At 37.6% G+C, this 18,654-nt stretch overlaps 1 protein-coding gene across 7 annotated transcripts in view; it reads left to right on the top strand.

Moving 5' to 3' along the window:
- The window catches only part of LOC131226014 (uncharacterized), a 77,390-nt gene that overhangs the window by 28,808 nt on the left and 29,928 nt on the right, over positions 1 to 18,654 (top strand). For all 7 annotated transcript variants that reach the window (XR_009161628.1, XR_009161627.1, XM_058221660.1 and 4 more), the window contains 3 exons: positions 6,820 to 7,163; positions 8,805 to 9,090; positions 15,251 to 15,318. Coding sequence is in view for 5 of the 7 variants with exons in the window: in XM_058221660.1 (XP_058077643.1) it covers positions 6,820 to 7,163; positions 8,805 to 9,090; positions 15,251 to 15,318 (698 nt within the window). In the remaining 2 variants the exon portion in view is untranslated. The remainder of the gene's footprint in view (positions 1 to 6,819; positions 7,164 to 8,804; positions 9,091 to 15,250; positions 15,319 to 18,654) is intronic.

Below are 18,654 nucleotides of genomic sequence, written 5' to 3'. Positions count from 1 at the left end.
TTCAGATTTTTTATCGGAAATTTTTAGTTCCTTTGGAGACACTTTTTAATAAAATCATAGTCAACTTCAGTGTATTTGGCATGTTCACGATACACCAGATTAGTAGAGTTATGAATTGCAGCCAAGTTATCACAATGGAGTTTTATTGGAAAAGCAATAGGATCTCCCAACTCTGTCAACAAGGTCTGCAACCATGGTGTATTGTAAAAGCCATTGTAGGGCCGTAAAGGCTATTATGTAAAGGTAATGGTGGCAACTGTTATACATTACAGGGTTGTAATAACTATAGCATTTGTTATGGAAAAAATGACCTGCAATCGCCGTTAATGGCCCATTACGCCCCTTGTAAAGGCCATAACAGCCCCGTAATGGTTTATTATGGGTCAAATGCAGTTTTTCGGATTTTCTTTTCAACATTATGGCGGCAAATATATGTTTTCCAAGTTTTTTAATTTCAATAAGAAAAGAGACTAATGGCCATTATGGGGGTCGTAACAGCTGTTGTGAGTCATATCGCAAAGGTAACGGTGGTGGCCATTATGGCGACCGTTGTTAAAGTCCCTTTATATACATTGATACACCATCCTCCAACGGCTTGAGCTTTTAGAGAAACTGGTTGTTTGACATGATATCAAAGTGGAAGGACATTCAAATCTCAGGAGCAACAAATATGCCTCAGTAATATATTCTCCCACGGGGGGCCAAGAAAATCAAGTCCAGCCCAGGGACTGAGAAATCAAGCCCGGCCTATTTATGGTGTGAGTGCCTCTCCACCATTGTCCAGTATATTCCTGTGTGGAGTTCCACCTCGCACGTGCAAGGGAGTGTTAACATCCCTTGATATACATTGATACACCATTCTCTAACGGCTTGAGCTTTTAGAGAAATTGGTTGTTTGACAACCGTTACCATTATGGAATACCTTGTCTGCAACTAAAGAATTCACAAACTCCATGAGCCATAACACGATACTCAGCCTCTGCGCTAGACCAAGCAATAACTGGTTGTTTGTACTCTTCCTTGTAATCATATTGCCACCCACTCGTGTATACTGGCCTGTTGTAGATTGCTGATCTGTGTAAGCTTCAACATCTAGATGACCTATACTTAAAATATAAAAGACCTTGACCATGAATTTTTTTCAAGCATCCCAAGATATGATGAACATCTAAATGTCATGTATTTGGAGCAAGCATAAACAAGCCAACAACATTGACAAAATATGCAATAGATTGTCTTGTAATCATCAAATAGATGAGCTTCCCAACCAATTGTTGATACATTTTGACATCTGATAACAAGTCTCGACTGTCTAACTGAAGTCAGTGATTCTACTCAATTGGGTATCCACTTGCTGAGCACCATGTATACTTTTGTTGAGAGATGTCTATGCTTTGACAAGACTGAGCCACTTCATTCCCAAAATACTGCAGAGACCAAGATCCTTGATATCAAACTCTTGAGTCTCGACTGAGGAACAATTTCAATTTTTTTATATCCCCTTTGTATCATCTCCTATGACAACAATATTGTCAATAGAGACAGTCACAGATGTGATTCCATCATTCTACCTAAAGGATTAAGTATTATTTGCATTGCTCCCCGAGTATTCACACTTTCACATTGCATTGCTGAAATTTTCAAACCATGTACGATGGGACTGTTTTAAGCAATAAATAGCTTTCTCTTATCTTAGTGGAAGGAAGAAATACAGGGGGCAGAGATATATACACCTCTTCCTGCAGATCTCCATGAAGAAGCACACTCTTGACATATAATTGATGCAAAGGCCAAGAATGATTCACAGCAGGAGGCAGTAAGACCAAAATAAAGTTCATTTTTGCAACAGGTGGAAAACCCACCTCATTTGCTCGAGGAAAACCTTTGGCAACTACTCACACTTTATAGCATGTGACCCCTCTTCCCATTAGATTTTGAGAAAAAAAGAAGAAGAGAAAGCTCACTTGCTTTTCCTTCTTCTTCCATCTTCATGAGATTTGAAGATAACTTCCATGTGATTTGTAAGGGAGATTGGTGTTAAGCTAATCTCATCAATGGAGGTGAGAGGTCTTCATCTATCCCCACATCATCATTCCTTCATTCCCCATCAAGGTATTTCTTCAAGGTTCTTCGATCTTCTCCAATTCCCCAAATCTTCATCTTTCTTCTAAAACATACTTTTCCCATACCCATCAACAAGCCAAACCCTAAAAGTCCCAAAACCTTACAAGTCGTGTGAATCTCCCGGGTTGGCCGTATGGACACCCTTTGTCCCTCTTTGGTTTCCCATCACCCTTGAAAGAAAACCCTCTTCTTCCTTTTTCTAAACCCTAACCTAACCCTAGAAATCCCCAACTTTTCTATTTTCCCAAACTATTCTCCCATTCTTCTATTAACCCAAAATCCTCCTCCTATCCAAAATCTTAATTCCCATATCCTAACACCTAAACCCTTTAGCCCGTTCTCCCAATTCGATCCCATAAACCCTAATTCCTAGATTTCCCCAATTTCCTAAATCCTAATCTCACCCTAGGTAGTATTAGGTCTTTTACTTTGAAATAGGCTTTACCCTAGCTAATTGGATGTCTCTACATCCATTAGATCTTAGTTTCCTTTATTTAATGATCTTCTCCGACGATGTTTGGTAACCTAGGCTAGGATTTTGCATGATATTCTTTTGGTTTTCTTGGTATTTGTGATGATAATGGCAAGTTTTATGTTTTTTGTTAATTACCTTAATTTTACTACTTGATCTCACATTATATTTGGTTCATGCTTCGGTCCTACATCAGTAATGAGTGGTGAGACAACTCTTACACAACTCTTTTCTTATCCATCTTATAGTATTTCTTCTTCTTCTTTCCTCGCCACCATAGATTTTAACACTATCCATCAAATTTTTGGCCTTTCTTTAGTTGGATGTGGAACACTGCTGTATTCTTTCTTAGCTGATTATTTGTAGACAGGTATTGAAGGGTTAGAATTTCCTATCTACTTCGCTGCATGGCCCATTGATCCATGTAGATGATGGGTGACACAAGTAAGCTCACTGGCACCACAATCTGTTCAATCCACTTACCTAGCTGGACCCACTGTAGAAATAAAGGGATGGCCAATGGTCTGACGCAACATAGAGGAGTGGCGCATTTAATGAGTGGATTGTTACCTGATTTTCAAGAAAAGTACCTTCTTGTTAGGGCCGACAGTTGACATGGCACGAATGTCCTACACAAATGGCAATTTCTATAAGACTAATGACTGACTAATTACAAATTAACTAATTGTAATTATCCGCTTCACACATCCCCTACTTTAGTAACATATTACTTGTAGACTTGATAATTATAATTCACGTTCTCAATTCCCTAGACTCGGTAATTATTCATTGACCTAGGTCTAGGTTGCATCCATGCTTGGGTTGGATTCATTTTAGATTGGTCAAATCAGATGCATTTAAAAATTGGGTTGGGGCTGGTCAAGTTGGGGTGGCTTGATCTTGAGAGGTCCATATCTGGTCGATTAAATGATCTAGTCGAACTTTAAACTTAGATGTACTCCAATGGTCCAAATTTAGACTGAGGCTCGTGCATTATTGGGTTCAATCTTATGACACCCGACCCATTTGCAGATGGCTGAGATGATATGATCAAAGTGATTGTTGCAAGGCACATGCAATCAAGAGTTAGGCCCAAATTATGGGTAGGCTAGATTGATGATCAGACCCTTTTCACTACAATCAACCTGGGCCATCTATGTTCATAAAAATTGATTGGATGATTAGAAAGATCCAATCAAAGTCATTCTTGAGGGGTGCATGGTCAAGATTGGGGCTCACATGATAGTCCAAATCGAAATTAGACCCTTTTTTTTTTTTTCTTGCAATGGACGTGAACCGATCATTTTATTGGCCATTGATTGGTCGGTATTGATGCAATTAGAAGTGGAGCCTACATGATGGAGGTCTAGTTTAATGATTACATCCATTTTCCTAATTGCTTTACTCTGTTCATTTTCATACCCATCAATTAGATGGTTAGGATTACTAGTCCAAGTTATTCTTGAGAGGTGTATGCAATCGAAAGTGAGGCCACGTGATAATCAATTCAAATTGATGATTGGACCTACTAAAATCTAGACCATTCATTTTCCTAGCCATTGATTGATGTTAGGGTTATCCAATCAAAAGGACTCTTGAAAGGCACTTGTAATAAAAAGTGAAATCCGACAAGATGTGCAATTTAGATAAGTGATTGAGCCTTTTTCATACAATCAATCTTGAGTGTACTATCCATTTTCTTTAGCACTTTTAAGATTGTTAGAAGCATCTGACCTAATGATTATTAACTAGAATGCCAATCCAAGGTGGGACCGGTATATTGGTAGTCAAAATCGATGCAATCCAAGAAGGTCCAAAAAATTGATGGTCGAGCTCGAAGATTGAGCCCTTTTTCATAATTAATGTGGACGTTTGTTTTGTTGGACATTGATTAGATGTTTAGAATCTTCTAATTAGGGTGATTGTTAAGTAATCGACGGTTGTAGTCAAGGTATTCAACAATGGTTGTTAAACCACAAGAGACTACATGGTGGAAACTGTGATTGTTTATTTCTATAAGAATAATAAACTTATATAGAAGAGGTGAGAGATCTGTAGACATCTTAATGGATACAAATGTTAACAAAAGAGGGTTGGGTTATGGTACCAAGTGGGTTTGAGTAGCAAATGGATCGAATGTTGGTGGTGCTTCGGCGCCAACAATGGGTTGAAATGATGATAACAATAGGTTCACAAGAAACAATGAGGTGTAGATCCGAGAATGAGACAATGTTGCAAAAATAACAGGGGGCGAGATAGGTCTAACAACCCTCGGTGACTGATGGAGGAATTAGCATTGCAGACCTCCAAAGAAGATAGAGGTGGTTGCTGGAGGTGGAGATGACGATTGATTCATTGACATAGGTGATGGTTCTTATGGTACTATTGTTGATGTCAAGGCATGACGACAAGATTTCTGATGGTGGTGGCGATCAGACGGAGTAGCAGGTTCGAATCTTGGTTATGTTCAAGCTATGGTACTAATCGGAGATGGGTTTGGATATTCTTTAGATGGTGATGTTGAGGCAATGGGTTGTAGCAATCGATGATGACAATTGATGGAGATGCTGGCTGGAATTGGGTTGATGATTGTGCACGGAGGGCGATGGTGGTGGAGACACGGTAGATTAGAATGGACACTTTGATACCATGTCAAACCACAAGAGACTATAGTGTAGAAATTATAGCCTGTTTATTTCTCTAAAAATAACAAGAATATATAGAAGAGGTGGGAGATCTGTAGAGATCTTAACAGATACATGTTTACAAAAGAGGAAATATCCTAATCTAGAAGATCACCTTAATCTATTCTAACAATGGTAATGGTGGCAGTAAGAACCACCACCATTACTATTACGACATAGGCCGAAACGGCCATTACGACCTTTTTTTATTCTTTTGAAAAAAAAAAAAAAAAAACACTATCGGCCCCATAATGGCTGTTACGGGCCCTTTTTCCGTAATGGCCAAACAACTTTGTAACGCATAGCGGTTCCCACTGTTACCATTTCGTAATTGTTTTCTAATACCTTGGTTGTAGGTGGCTTCCTAAAATAATTACTTTAAGGGCTTGTTTGATTTCCAGGACATTGGTAAATACCTTGCAAAAGGGGGTAATAATTATTTCCCAGTGCATTTACAACATTTCACCCATACTTGATTTGATTACCTACTTTTTGAACACAGAAATCGAGAATATTGCAAAATATCCGTGGGTCCCACTATGATGCATTTCACTTATCCACACCGTTCGTCCATTATGCCAGCTGAATTTATGGCATGAGCCAAAAAATGAGGCATATCCAAAGCTCTAGTAGACACGCCACAGAAAAAAGTAAATCATACAATTGCTGTTAAAAACTTCTAAGGGCTACTGTTTCTTTTGGTGTGGGCCACTTGAGTATTGGATTTACATGATTTTTTGACTCATATCTCAAAATGTTGTGGTAAAACGGATGGACGGAACAGATATGTCATATACATCACCGTGAGGTTTAAAAATTTTAACTAACACTTTTGAACCGGTTTCCAAGGCAAGAATTCCCAAAAATTTCCAAATGAGTGAAAGTGTCATAATTAGCCATTTACTAGGTATTTGCACTTGCACTGAAAAATCAAACAGGCCCTAAGCCATTTTTAGAACTTGTTACGTCATCAACCCAAGAGTACAAATTTTATAGAATTTTGAGAAGTTAGAAAACAACAAAATAAATTGTAGTGCAGTTAAAAAGACGCAATATTAAAAGTTTGGAAAGTAGCATTACCTCTCTCTCTCTCTCTCTCTCTCAAAACACACGCACACAAATCATAGAGTAATTTTAGGAGGTTATCCCAATTCAGCCTTAGTCAATGCTTCAGGAATAGAAGTGGTGAATTTCGGAAGTGCTTAATAGGGAAAAATCAAGTGTAATGGAATGGGCAATAGCTTCCAATGTATTAGTTGATAGTTGTTTGTTTTCTCTTTCTTGGTCTGATTTGTAATTTTTTAGGCTTTTGCCTCTTTATTGCCTTTCAAAAAAAAAAAAAAAACAGTTTCAGTAAGTGCTTATTTTCTAGTGCCTGCATTAGAATTGAGATTTTCTTATTGACCTAAAAAGTAGAAGAAGGAAAACAAGCAACCATTTTATTCAATGGGCACGTCAGTCTGCCATTGTTGGAATTCAAGTCCAATTTTCATAGATATGGGATTTTCTGCTCATTGCTCAACGCACCTTATGTTTCAGATCATCTTTCATCAGTTATCCAACTGAAAGTGATGCCAGCAAATGGAATTTCTGGTTATAGGCAGCCCAAGATGGAAGAGTCGGAGAAAACAGATATTCTTCTTCTCGAGAACCTTTCAAAGTCAAGAGAAGAGTTTGCAAATTGTGTGGTATTCGCTGAAAAATTATCATCAGGAGTTGAGATCTTTGTAAATGATGCTTTCTCCCTATCTCATAAAATCCTTGCATCCACTGTTGGTGTTGCTCGATTTTGCCATTCCTCCGTTGCTGGTTTTTGCTTTGAAGAGGAACTATCTCAAATAATGGAGGTTGTGGAGACTACACAGTATCCTTACCTATCAATTGTATGCCCTCTCCACTAATCCACTTGCCACGAGTTGTTTCCCTGAAGTTGTAAAAAATTAGATAACTTACAATTAATTCTGGAACTTTTGTTGTCTGAAATGTGGGTAAAATCTTGGTGTCATGCAGGATTGAATGTTCCATGAATTAGTTTTGTAGCTTTGAGATGCATGTCCTCTGTTCCACAGGGTATGGATAAAATGGTATCCATCCAAAATTTGAAACTTGGACCTTGCGTGGGCTCAAGTTGAGTTTCAAGTTAGAATCTTGTGCAACACTTAAAAGTTCAGGTTGAACTTGTTCAAGTAGAAAAGTACTTTGTACACTGAATCAAGCTTTTCCAGTTTTTAGTTTAAAAAAACAGCATTCTGGTAATATGTCTGGAACTCGGAATATGGTTTCTTTTGCATCAAATAACATTATTCCAAAGTTCTTTCAGTTAATGATTTTACACAATTTCTGAAATCTTTGTTTTAGCAGTCCTGTAAGTTTCATCCCATTGTTGTGATTTATGGTCATATACATGTCATACTATTTCACTCGTGTTCACACCAAGGTCACCTGAATCACGGATCTTTTGATAGGTGAAAGCAGCATGCTACTTCTTGCAATACATGATATGCCAGGGGTAGGATCATGTGGGTCGCTCCCATACATACATTAGGTGCATGCAATGTAGGTTATATGTGAATTCATATGGTAACTTACATATGACATGATGATGATATTATTACAGACCCTGATGCCTAGTATTATATTATATGTGTCCCTTAATAAAAAGTATTGTGCTCTATGCATGTTACAAAATAAATCATAGTATAAATCTCTACATTGTAACTAAAAAATTTGCATTGCAAGTTTGCAACTTAATTAACAATAAGAGTACAGAACCATAGATTTGGTTTGTGAAAACTAGTGATTCAGATTGCAAATCATCCACAATCCAGATCGTGTGATTCAAAATAGTAACATAGGGGGTTTGGTGATTTAGGTAACGTTGGTCTTCAAAGGCATTATGCGTGTTTATCTATTGACTATTTTCAGTATGCTGCTAATGAAACTGCCCCTTGATATGTCATGATCTAGATGACTCGAGTGCAAGATTGGGCCTTTCCTCAATTGCCTTGCCACCATAGCAATGCATGGATTTACTAGATTTACATGCATTCTTATGCATGACTGAATGCATTACATAGGTCTGCCTGTGTATGGTAGTGTGGCTGTGGTTACCTTCATCTGATTGTCATGACAATTTTTTCCCCAATGACAGAACAAATGGTCCTCGACCCAAAAAATTTAAATGCTATCCCATGGCAGAAATGGGAAACTTCTATTCGCTCATGAAATCAGAATTTCACATCTTTATATTGCTTCTAATTAAAATGATTTGAGGACCTATGGTTTAACTGAGGATATGGTCCTTGATAGAGTGGTATGGCCGAGTAGGATTCATAGCCAACCCCAACTGGCGGGGATAAGACTTAGATGATGATGACATTGCTTCTGGTCATCAGCTTTCTTTTCTTTTCTTTTTTTTTTTTCTTTTTTTTTTTAAATTTTTTTTATTTAAAGTCTTTGGATATTGCTTGCTCCTTCACTCATAATAAGATCAAATCCCAACTGTGATTCGTAAATTGCTGCAGATTGGAGGTGGAAATCTCTTAGAAAAGGCAACTGCTTTGCGTCACTTAGCTTCTAAATGTGATGGGCTGGTGTTCATTGGTAGGATGGCATTTCAAATAATGCATGCCCTAGGACTGCCTGTTTCTTTGAAATTTGTGGAACATGGTGCAGTTGAAGAGGCTGCAGAAATAATCCGGCTTGCACGTCATAGGAACATACCAATTCTATTTCCGAAAGATTTTTGGTGCGTGAGTGATTTCCCACCAAAGATACATGATGTATTTCCTTCTACTGGGATCTTGAATGGTAAGGCCACCTATTGGTATTGGTTAGAAACTAATCTTATTGGAATTCTTTTCTATTGCACTATTATTTCATGTTCACTTCCTTCTTGCTTGAATTAAATTCTTCTTCCTTATTTTCTTGCATTTAATTAGTAGCTAAGTTGTTGAACTTGGCATAAGAACCTGTGTGGGTGTTGGATCTTAATGACCTTGTGACAACCTCCCTCAATATTGAGAACAAAAATATCATCTGCTTCATTTCGATTTTTAAGATGTAAAAGGAAGGTAAACATCAAAACCATGCATCTAGTTGATGTAAGTGGTGAAATTAGTTCTTACATTTGCTATATCAAATAAACTAAGCAGATAAAGAACATTTTTCTTTCCTTCTTTCTTTTTTCCTTTTCTATTGTGTTTAAGATGCAGTGCCAGTGCTATGGTAAACCAAAACTTGAAATGGATAAGTTATAATTCAAGGAGTCGATACTTAAAGAAATCAAACCAGTTATATTTAGGTTTGAACCAGAATAGGTTAAAACTTCTTCATTTCATGTACACCATAAACTAGGCTTGTTAGTTCTATTAGGAATGGTACAAAGAGAATGTGGTTTCCATTTTACTTATTTACTCATTATATGTATGATGCGAAAGTTTATTATTATTTTTGAACTCATGATATGATCCAATGACTAAAGAGTCATCCATTAAATTTATAATTTTTAGTCGTCTAGTTTAAATTCAACTTAATAGAGTTCGAGAAACTAGAATTTTCTGCAATTGATGCAAGATCTTGGAATTTAATCATACACGATATCTAATGCAAAACTATAGAACCTAATAGAAGGAAAAACAACGCAAGCAGTCTCCTTGTAATGGTAGTTTTGTAGCCCTCCATACATGGGGCAACCCCATGTGATCAGAACCATCCATCCTCAGGGCCCACCCTGGGTGTCAAACAACCACTCTCTCTAAAAGCTCGGGCCATTAGAGGATGATGTATCAATGTATATCGAGGGACTTTAATACTCCCCCGCACATGCGGGGTGGAACTCCGCACAGGAACATACTAGGCAAGGGTAGAGGGACACTCACAACTCACACCTAGGTGGAGGGGCACTTACAACTAACTCCATAAATGGCCACCCGTGGGAGAATATATTCCAGTGTCATATTTTCTTCTCCCAGGATTTGAACACAAGACCTTCCACTCTGATACCATGCTAAACAACCACTTTCCCTAAAATCTCCAGCCATTAGAGGATGGTGTGTAAGACCCGAGGCCCCGAAATCTGGTTTGTACACTGGATAGCCGTTGACTGTAGGTCCATTGGCCTCGAGAATATTTTGACTTGATCATAATGTTGTTCTGTTAATGGGCCGCAAGCCGTATTTCAACCCGATGTCTGAATTTTAATATACGGACTTAAAATTTAACAATCTGAGAAATGACAACTATGTCCTTATTTTATCTGGTGGAGCCCCACCATCGAGTTTTCAAAATCCGTTAGGTCCGAGAGACTAACCATTGTGACCGTAGTTGAGTTACGGAATTATTGGCGAAAACGGCATGTCGATAGGACACCCAGATTGTAAGTTATGAATAGATATGTATATGTATATTTTGATAAAATAACTCAACTGACCTCGATTTTTTTAAAATCCTTGGAATGCTTTCTTTCAAATCACTTAAATAACATTTTGTTTATTGTTATCATAAGCTTAAACTTCTCAAAATCATCACAAAACATCCCATAACCCTCCTTTTTAGACAAAAGCCAATTTAAAACCATTTTCAAGTCCATAAATATGAAAACCCTCTTGTAATATGCCATTTCCAGCACTCTCTTTCTTGTTGAGTGTGAAGTTGAGAAGAAGAAGAAGAAGAAGAAAAGGAAATAGAAGCTGAGGTTGAGAGCCAATCCTCTGATAGTTACAGGTGAGTGCATCGATTAGGAGCACGTATATATGTGCGTTGGGGTTTCCTTGAAAACCATATTGCTGAATTTTCTGATTTAGGGTTAGTTATTGCTGGATTTTCCTTGAAAGCCCTATAAAAGACGAGATTTTCTGATTTAGGGTAGGTTATTGCTGGATTTTCCTTGAAAGCCCTATAAAAGACTAGATTTTCTGATTTAGGGTTAGGTTATTGCTGGAATTTCTGATGTAGTTGGTTAACTTATTGCTGGATTTTCCTTCAAAGCCTTAAGAAGACTAGCTTTTCTGATTTAAATTGGTTAGGTTATTGTTGGATTTTCTTAAGGTTATTGCTGGATTTTCTGAGTTAGTTGGTTAGGTTATTAATGGGAGATTAGATGATAGAGATGATTTAGTTTTGTTTAAAGTCATACGTATTTCCAACGGTTTCTCTCTTTGTCCCTTACAAAGTCCACCTGCTACTTGTTTGATAAAACGTTTGAAAGAATTATCCTTCATCCTTTTGATGTAGTTAATTTTTGAGAAAAAGCATGCTTGTGGCATGAAGTCTTATAGCGGAATGAATCCCGGATTGGATTTAGATTGGCTAAGTCATGTGCATATCATATGCATGATTCATAGTTGTTGTATCATTGTATGATTGAGAGTGAATGATTCATATCATGATATGGTGATCATAATGGGTTGTATTGCGACACACGATGTGTCTATGATGAGTATGTAAACTGTATAGATGCAGGATGTATTACATGAGACCCCTATGAGGAACCTAAATGTATGAGGAGACCACATAAGGAAGGTCGTCCTATGCTTGCCCTGAAAATCATGACATATTGTGGTTGTGTGTGGACTTATGCATACGGTGATTGTAAATGCGATGAAACATACTTCGTTATGACTTGAGTTGGACACCACACCGGAAATGTGTAATTCGACAGGACACAATTAGAGGGTCCGTGGGTGAAAGTCCCTAAACCCCGATTGGTACCATTAGGAGTAACCAATGTCTAGACTGGGTGGAAGAACAGAGCGCTGGAATGCCGAAATACCAAAGTAGGCAGCAACTCCCACCGACGTGTGTCGATTGGTTGAAAGGTTTGACCTGACCTGCTTATGGGCAAGCAAAGATAGGTTGTGTGTGACGAGCTCGTAAATTGTCCGCTATCGTTTTGCCAGGTGACTTATGACTTCTCGCTGTTATGCAGGTAGTGAGGTTCAACACAAGTGGGTTAGATTAGTTTGGCCCGTGAACTATGTAGTCCCACCTATGTAGTTGACCACGGTGGCAAGGTCTATACAAATGGGTAGCAATCATATGCGAGTCTTGCCTCTGTTTTAGACTGGGAAATATGGAAAGTTGTGGAAGCGTTGAAAGAGTGTATGCTACAAGTGGGTAGAAGTCCCACCTCTGTATATAAAAATGATTTGGAACATAAAAAGTGGCATAATGCATTGTATCTTTAGTTTATTGTTATCAATTCAGAAAGCCTGTGCATTCCTGTGCATTATATGACATGACATGAAACATGCATTTTCACTGCACACACACACTCACTGGGCTTAGTAGCTCAAGCTTTCCTTTCAATTTTTTTTATAGGTGAGAGTAGGGAGCTGCAGGAGTAGATGCTACAGACTCCAGTTGTCCTTTTTGTTTTGTACATATTAGTGTGTGTGTGTGTGTGTATATATATATATATATATATATATATATATATATTTTGTAATACCCTGAATATGTACATCAGGTATAGTAAATATGACATGGTTTATGTTTTGGTTTTGCCTTGATGTGCTCAGTTGTACACAGTAATATATGTTGAATATAATGAAATTTTGAGAAATGATACGTGTTTGTCGTCTTTACTTTCAGAAATCCTCCTTGTGGAGCCCCGCTTATGGGACTTAGTATGTGATAGTTGGAAGTCCCAAAATCGGAGTTCTAAGGAGGCTGTCAACCAAAATTTGGTGTATAGTAATCATGGATTACCAACACTAGATTTAGGGTCGTGACATGGTGTATTAATGTATATCGAGAGACTTCAATACTGGGTAGTGAATGATGCAAAAGAAGATGATGATGATGAAGAAGAAGAAGAAGAAGAAGACGGATAAGATGATCCCGTGGGATCGAGCATGGCCTTCAAATCGATGGTCAAAAGCACACAGGTCAATGGTTCAAATTTTACATGAAAAAAAATCCCATGTGCCCCATGTATGGGCATGTGGGTCATATCTACAAGTTTGGATAGTCTTGTAGACTACTGGACCGATCCTCTACAATAAAACCTAAAAAGGAATTTTCAAACCATACTTCCATTGAGGAATTTTATGATAGAAACGATATGTATAGCGTACTTGGATTCTTAGTTTGCATGCGTGACGTCCATGGTTTAGTGATCTGCATGGCTGATTAGATGCGTTTTGCTGCTGGTTGGATATACATAGCGTGAATACATAGATGTTCCTGTCTCGGGATATTGACTAAATGATTGGTGAAACATGATTCGTAGAGGTGATCCACGTACACGCACACATCTAGTTGCTCTACTATGGCTGTAATTGGCTCTCTTTTTTTTTTTTTTTAAAGGATGTTGTAATTAGCTTCTCATATGCATTGTTTTAAATATCAACGATATCGGCTGATATATCCCACGATATATCTTGTCTTGCACCTGTGTGATACGAAACGCACAGGTAGTGCCGATATATCCCACATGTTCGATCCGGTGAGCATTTTCGATTTTTGATCCCTTTTTTTTTTGTTAAAATTATGTTAAATCATGTCAAGTGGTTATAAATCCATTGGTTCTTCATGTTTTGCATGAAAAATCATGGAGTTGGAACTTTGATTTCGATATCCATTGGTTCTTCATGTTCTCCATTGGTTTTTTCGAAAATTTCCTTCAACCAGCTGTCAATTGAGACTAATTTCAAATTATTTAGGAGTATTTGATGATATGATCATCACATACATTCTAATTTTGAAATTTGAGTGTGGGTATGGGGAAAATTCGAAATTTCCCAATTTCTCCCAAATTACTTGCAATGTTGCACTCCAAGCATAAAATCAAGAATGTATGAGGGCTGGTCTACTGATTTGTTAACTCCTTGTCAATTTTTGGAAAATAAATTTTTTTAATAAAAAATTATTAGAATATTATTCTTTTTTTCGAAATTTCGCGACAACCAGTTGTCAATTGAGACTAATTTCGAAGTATTTAGAAGTGTTTGATGAAATGATCATCACATACACTCTAAATGTTATACATCCAATTTGAATATAGTTGCATTAGTTTAGTCTAACAATGCATAGCTTAAGACCCTATACAAAGGAAACCTATTATGCGCACTTCTTTTGTGAGATGTTATAATTTAAAAGTGTGTATCAATGTCTTTTCTAACAATCCCTGAAGTTTCATTGAAAAATTCAACCATTTCCCCAATGTTTCCCATGTTTCCCAAAAAGTGCGACAGATTACGCAATACAAACGATATATCCCGTGCGATAACCAATATGTATATGTATCCCAAGGATGCGATAGGTTACGCGATACCGATATTTCTAACACTGCTTATATGTTAGTTTTGTGGAGTTATAATTGTTTAGTAATTCTTCTTAGTGGCAATGTGCTCGAGTATAAAGGAGTAACGCCTTGCTTCATCTCCTAATATCAAAGAGGTAGGCGATACGTGTCTCTTGCGGTACAAGGTGTTTTACTACCCCTTTGAGTTCCTCTACTCTATTTGTCGTTTATCTATAGTCCTATGATGCAAAGTTAGAGAATATGGATCTTGATATAGGGCACAAATGATAGCAGTAGAGAGATACAATTTTACAGTTCCATAAATTCAAGATATAGATATGGGTGTAGGTTTGCTACTTGACCTATTAATGACATGAGAAAAGAGTTTGACAAATAATGAACTTAATACAATAGGTTAAGTTTAACCGTTTTAAATAAGGATTTGAGTGGTGTCCATTTCCATTTCTAACATGGTTGCTTTCCATTTAGAGTCACTCAGGGCATTTGCAATCTTGGTAGGAATAGACAGATGATATGGAATGTTGAGTTAGGAATCTTGTCATAACATCTTTTAATAGTTTATAATTTGAGTTAGGAATGTTGTCATAACATCTTTTAATACATAGTGGCTCTAATTACTAATCCTAATCTCATTGTTGCGATATCAAAACTATAACTTTTTATGACTATTGCTTATTTTCCTAAAGCTTGTGCTTCTTGTAGGTTGGACACCTGTTGGTCTTGGGCCTAGTTCACTGAGCGAAATTTTCTCTTTGCTCTTGAAGTCCAAGGTGAGGTACGGTGGTCTAATAAATGATCTTAAGGCTATAACTGATATGCTTTAAGCTTTACTCATTTTTCATATGCTCCTGTAACACTACTTTTGGAATTCAAAAAAAATGTTTGAACGGGTGAATATGGACATAACTGTAATATTCTTTGCATTGAAGGACTAAAGTCTATTTCTTTTATGTGCTTCACTGGAGATCATCTGATTTGCATTTGAGTTGTCTCGTAATGTGATCTGATGATGTTTCAAAAGATTCAAATTGTATGATATGAGTTTGTGAGGTGTTTTTAGGTGCATATTGTCCAAATTTCCTCATTCTTGCCCTTTATACCAGCCATTGCTGTTCTATTTCATCATGGTTGATAATGGTGATGGTGTGGTGGACAATATTGGAAACACCCCCCCCCCCCCCATTTGTTTCAATCAATGCAATGGCACATCAAACCCTTGGATGGTAAGAATGAGTTCGGCTATGCTAATGGTAAGACCAAGGAGTTGAGTCTTAACGATCTTACTAATGGAGTGGGAGTTTGAAAATTTGAAGATGGGTATAGAGCTTACTTGCAAGATCCTTGTAACCAGGTTCTTCTCCCGCTTTGACTCGCACTTTAGACTCATGCTCGTGCCCCTACTTTCTAGCAATGTTCGTAGTATTGGTATCATTACATGTGTTGATATCGCCGATGCCTAGAAATGTATGGCTGACTAAATCAAAACATTCCAAAAAACAGGTCCACACAATAAGTTTTCTTTGTATGGGGTCCTAATCTATGTGTTGTTTGACTGAATTGATGCAAATACATTCAAAGTCTATTCATATAATTTATAAATGTAAAAAGTTGTGCGGAAACACAAGCAATCCAGTCAAAGCAAAAGAAGAATCATTAGATTAGGTTACATGTTTGATTTTATGTTTGGTCACAAAGATTGCAACCGATTTGCGAGAAATTGGGAAATTTTAATTTTTTTTAAATTTTTTCCACAACTCCGCCCATTTCCTCCAAATCTCGAAATTGAAGCTCCTAATCCATATTTTTCTTGCAAAACATGAAAAATCATGGATTTGTAACATTTTGACACTGATTTAACATGATTTACAGAAAAAAACGATTGAAAATCGAAAATGCTCACCGGATTGAACATGTGGGATATGTCCCACTACTTGTGCATTTCGTGTCGCACAGGTGGGATATAAGATATATTTTGGGATATATTGGCCGATATCGTCGATACTGTAAACAGTGGCAGTATTGACGAGGTAAATAATTGGTGGCACTCACGAGATTGGTTGGTTGCACTTGATCAATTTTGGGACTAGATCTTCTCTAGTGATATTGTTAAGGGTAGTGCATGTATTGTGGTTACACCTAGGTCCTTTGTGTTTGTCATGTCTTAGGTTGTTAGTTCTTCATCCCTTTACTTTTAATAGTGTCACGAAACTTCATTATGAAACTTGCCAATTGTTTAAGCATTGTAGAATCTCTTACCTTCAATTTTGATAGTAAATGCAATGTTCTCGTTTTTAAGTCATTTTTATGTGTGGGAGCCATCTTTGGTTTTGTTGATATTTGGGTTCTACTAATTTCTTTATTTCATCGATCACTACACTCAAGCAACTTGATCTATTTTATGAAACCTAACGATGAAGGGTGTTATATTTTTTTTTAATGTGTAGAATATTTCATAAGATGGTGAAAAATCAGTTTGAAGCAAACATTAACCTCCAAGATTTGATAAATGGAGGACAATATATTTTCATTGAATTTCAAAGGTATTTATTGGATAATGGAATAAAATCTCAGACCAGTTGTTCATGACCAACATATCAAAATGAGGTGGTAGTGAAGAAGAACATGCATCTTTAGTGATCATTACATTCTTTGTTCTTGAGAATTGTGAAACAAGTCATCAGATTTTAGAGACTAAAAGTTAGAACTGTAAATATTGGGTAACATGGATGACACCTTACATGTAGGGCTGTCAATGGGCTAGGTTGATGTCTGTCCAAGCCCGGCCTATAAAGTAAATTTAAGGCTTGAGCCCACCTAGGTCCATGATGTGCCAAAACAGTCAGGCTGACCAGTCTGAGATGATTATTCTGGTCCAAAGCCTGAGCCAAGCATAGCCTTATTCACCCTATAGTCGATCACCCTATAGTCGAAGAAGAAATGAGAGAGATAGTCGATCACCCTATAGTCGAAGAAGAAATGAGAGAGAGAGAGAGAGAGAGAGAGAGAGAGAGAGAGAGAGAGAGAGAGAGAGAGAGAGAGAGAGAGAGAGAGAGAGAGAGAGAGAGAGAGAGAGAGAGAGAGAGAGAGAGAGAGAGTGAGTGAGTGAGTGAGTGAGTGAGTGAGTGAGTGAGTGAGTGAGTGAAGGGGCTGGACTACCACTATTGTTAGTGATTTTTGAAAGATAAAAAATGTGTACATGTGATTTTTGAAAGATTAAAAATGTGTACATTTTTCAAAACTTCTAGATTTGAATAAACTGTAATTAGGATACCCTCTAGATAATATCGAGTTCCAAAAAGCATAAATTCAATAGATAGGATGTTACCTTAAAATTCATGCTAGGGGTGCACATGGGTCGGTTTGGTCCGGTTCTGGGGTTAAACCAGAACCGAACCGTTCCTAACGGTTCTAGGAAAATCGTAACCAGAACTGGACCGTTTGCACCCTAAAACTGAACCGGAATCGGATCGTAAAAACCAGTTCGGTTCTACAGTGCTGGGCTTTTTATAATCCAGCCCATGTCCATTCTTGTTGTGATCTATTTGATGAATGGTTTAGATATATTTTATAAGGTGTGCAAAAAGACATTTATGGAAATAATCAATGGGCGCATTGTAAACCATAACTCATGAGTCAAATAGACAACTAAAATATATTGTAAACTAATAAAATAGACAACTAAAATATATTGTAAACTTGGTCCAGTTCCAAGTTCGGTTCAGTTCTATAGAACCCCAAACCGAGAACTGAACTGAACTAATCGGTTCTTTGATTTTCGGAATCGGAACCAGTGCACTTCAGAACTGGACCAAACCGTGCGGTTTGTCAGTTCCGGTCTGGTTTACTGGTTCCATGTGCACCCCTAATTCATGCCATGTGATCATTCATGTCGATCTTCCAACATAGGAGGTCTCTACCTGATATATCCCAGGAAAGAGGAGAGTGAAGAGCTGCTATATGGCCGGGGTAGGGCTGGGCGTGAGCACTTGACAGCCATCTAACGTGAACCCTACATGTGTGTCTGGGGGGGAGGGATATTCTCTTTTCTCTCACAACTAGACATCCCCTAAAGGGTGGGGATGTCCAAGGCTCCCTATTGCTTACCC

This window comes from Magnolia sinica, chromosome 14 (assembly GCF_029962835.1).
Source record: "Magnolia sinica isolate HGM2019 chromosome 14, MsV1, whole genome shotgun sequence".
NCBI lineage: Eukaryota > Viridiplantae > Streptophyta > Magnoliopsida > Magnoliales > Magnoliaceae > Magnolia > Magnolia sinica.
This window is presented reverse-complemented; position numbering and strand designations above follow the sequence as displayed.